Genomic DNA, 3,429 nt, shown 5'->3' with positions numbered 1-3,429 from the left:
AGTCAAAATTTTTTGGAAAAATAGGAAAAAAAAAGCATTTCAATGCTATAAAACTAAAAATTAAAAATTAAGTTCCAACAGAGTTGTTGGAAAACTAAGTTTAGATGCGAGGTAGGTCGTCACTTTGCTGGGGGGGACGATGGGATTTCGCGTTGGATGTAGCTCGAGAATTGAAATACGTTGCGTGGTTCGGTTGGGCAACGGCTGTTGCGACAACCACAATGGAAACTTTGTTAACGTTAGCATAATTTATATGTTTACTAGCTTTTCGCCCGCGGCTTCGCCCGCGTAGAATTCGCTTATATCGCCTTATCGACATAGTAAGGAGTATTTTCTTCGCATTATAAAGTATGGTTTGTTCTTTCCCACGTTTAGCTCCATCTTCATACCAAGTTTCATCAAAATCGGTTTGACAATAATGAACTTTCATACAAACTTTCATCCCCTCTTTCAACCCTTTCTACCCTTTTTTCGCGATAAAAAGTATCCTATGTCCTTCCCCAAGTTCAGTTCTATCTTCATAGCAAATTTTATCAAAAGCGGTTCAGTGGTTTAGGCGTGAAAGCGTAGCAGACAGACAGACAGACATAGTTACTTTCGCATTTATAATATTACTAGTAGGGATTTCTACTTGTTTTCTAACAAAATAATATTACATACATATATACTAGCGCCACTCACGGATTACATAAGAAACTTTATGTTGTTGTCTGTATTATCTGTGCAATAAATAGTCGATTATTTGATTCTATCGTCTTTGGAACACGGAATATATTAATTGTCGATTGTGTTGCTGGCAAAATTTTTAAAACAACTCGACAACATTTGTTGCTAAACTAATGTTGCATGAAATAAGGGGTTTAGATTGTTAATTTTAAACATAATAAAGTAATAATAAGAGATAAAAAAATCCACCCTTTTGCATGTTTGTAACGTTTTCACGCAAGAACCGCTGGACCGATTTCAAAAATTCTCCCACCATTGGATAGCTGCAGCTTCACTGTGTGACATAGACATAGGCTATACTATGTACCACGAGCGAAGTCGGGGCGGACAGCTAGTGTAATATAATATAATTAATATTTAATATAATATATAGTACCTTACTAATATTACAAAAGCGAAAGTTTGTAAGGATGTGTGTGTGTTTGTTGCTCTTTCACGCAAAAACTACTCGACCGATTGCAATGAAATTCGATACGTAGATAGCTGGACAACTGGAATAACACATAGGCAACATTTTATCGCGATATTCCGACGGGATACCGGGATACTTGCGCGTGTGTAACCACGGAACACAGCTAGTACTAATATAATAAAGAGAAAAACATTTTTTGCCTGTTTGTACCCTAAATAGTCCGAAACTATTGGTCCGATTTTCGCAATTTCTTTCACCAAACGAAAGCTACATTATTCCCGAGTGCCATAGAATACTTTTTACTAATCTTGATAGATCTTCATAACCATGCAGACGGAGTCGCGGTTAACAGCTAGTAAGCAATAAGGCTACATCCATTATTGTGGGAGTCGAGCACGCTTCGGCACGAATTGGGCCAGCTCGCACCGGGGAAGTACCACACTCCCACAGAAAACCGGCGTGAAATAGTGGCATGCCACTGTGTTTCGTACGGTGAATGGGGGAGCCGGAGGCCCGTTTCCTTTTCCTCACCCATCCCAGTCCATTCCTTCTTCCCAGTCGTTAATCCATTCCTTTTCCCTTACCCCAAAAAAGCGGGCAGCGCATTCGCAGAGGCACTACCTTTACTCTGTTCATGGGCGGTGGTGATCGCTAACCATCAGGCGAACCACCTGCTCAGTTGCCCGCTATGACATTAAAAAAAAAAAAAGAAACATCCAATAACTTCCATAAACATTCCAATAATAATTATGAAAAACCGGCGGGCGCAACTAGTATAACACAATTTGTATAGAGACTCACTCGAACTGACTGGGACAGTGTGGACACTGGTATTTAGTGCCCGCGTGCCACTTCTCGTGCTCCCTGGCGACACCCCTGCGAACATTTTTGTTTTTTTTTTTTATTTTTTTTTATTTATTATTTCAATGGAATTATTTATATTTCTACTGTGACATAAATTGATGATGACTTATATAAGTGATGATGATGATTTATTTATTTATTTATTTATTACTCTTTAACAAAAATTGTACAGGAAACTTAAAAAAAAAAAAATATATGAGTGAAAATTTATATGAGTGATGATGAATTTTATAAGTGATGATGATTTATATGAGTGATGATGATGCAGTCACAATCATAATATCCGATCTTCTAATCAGAGAATCGTAGCTGAAGATTACGTTTTAATTCATCGTTGCATAAACTTATCTGTGTGTGCACTTGTGTGTGTGTATGTATGCGTGTATGTATGTGTGCACATATGTGTGTATGTATGTGTGCACGTGTGTGTTCATGTGTGTGTGTATGTATGTGTGCCCGAGTGTGTTCATGTGTGTGTTTATGTATGTGTGCACGTGTGTGTTCCCGTGTGTTTGTATGTATGTGTGCACGTGTGTGTGTATGTATGTGTGCACGTGTGTGTTCATGTATGGGTGCACGTGTGTGTTCATGTGTGTGTATGTATGTGTTCATGTGTGTGTGTATGTATGTGGGCACGTATGTTTCATGTGTGTGTGTATGTTAGAAGAAAAAATAATTCTAAGTTCATTACATTTTTGGTAGAAATTATAATTAATTTACCCAGGCCGCTCAAGTGGGTGGACAAAAATGTAATGATGATAATGATGATGATGAAATTCTCACCTATTCCTAGTGACGAACGGACATCCCCTACAACTGAACTGCTCCGTGTGTTGCGATGTGATGTGCTTGCGCAGGGCGCGCCCGGTTTTCAGCCTAGTCTTGCAGATGAAGCATTCGAACGCACCGGACTCCTGGAAGTTTTTGAAAATGTTTTATGAATATAGACGACTAGTCCGTGGTACATATATAGCCTATAGCCTTCCTCAATAAATGGGCTATCTAACACTGAAAGAATTTATCAAATCGGACCAGTAGTTACTGAGATTAGTGGGTTCAAACAAACAAACTCTTCAGCTTTATAATATTAGTATAGATATAGTTCGTTTTTTATGCCATAAGCTGGCACCTGAGCTGGTGGTTCGCCTGATGGTAAACGATCACCATCGCCCGTGAACAGAGCAGAGGTAGCGCCTGCGCTGCTCACTTATAAGGGGAAAGGGATAAGGAATAATGTAGACCAGTAGTTTCGGAGCCTTTAGGATACAAATAGACAAAAACCTCTTCCTCTTTTTTTTAGTATAGTTATAGATTTATGAGTTCAATCGTAATACGAACAAGGTTATGTAGGAAAATATATATATAGCTATAACAAACTATTGTAAGCTGTGCGGCGACCGCATGTTTCTCTGTCTTTCTCTGTCATT

The 3,429-nt window shown here is 38.7% G+C and overlaps 1 protein-coding gene across 1 annotated transcript in view; it reads right to left on the bottom strand.

Annotated features, from left to right (window-relative positions):
* The window catches only part of LOC119838468 (zinc finger protein 28-like), a 17,686-nt gene that overhangs the window by 6,560 nt on the left and 7,697 nt on the right, over positions 1 to 3,429 (bottom strand). Inside the window, exons 7-9 of the mRNA XM_038364414.1 lie at positions 2,786 to 2,916; positions 1,940 to 2,014; positions 109 to 127 (exon numbers count right to left, since the gene is read on the bottom strand). Coding sequence (XP_038220342.1) covers positions 109 to 127; positions 1,940 to 2,014; positions 2,786 to 2,916 — 225 coding nt within the window. The remainder of the gene's footprint in view (positions 1 to 108; positions 128 to 1,939; positions 2,015 to 2,785; positions 2,917 to 3,429) is intronic.

The sequence above is a fragment of the Zerene cesonia genome, unplaced genomic scaffold (assembly GCF_012273895.1).
Source record: "Zerene cesonia ecotype Mississippi unplaced genomic scaffold, Zerene_cesonia_1.1 Zces_u003, whole genome shotgun sequence".
Taxonomy (NCBI): Eukaryota; Metazoa; Arthropoda; class Insecta; order Lepidoptera; family Pieridae; genus Zerene; species Zerene cesonia.
The sequence above is the reverse complement of the archived record's forward strand: the minus strand, read 5'-3'. Positions and strand labels throughout refer to the sequence as shown.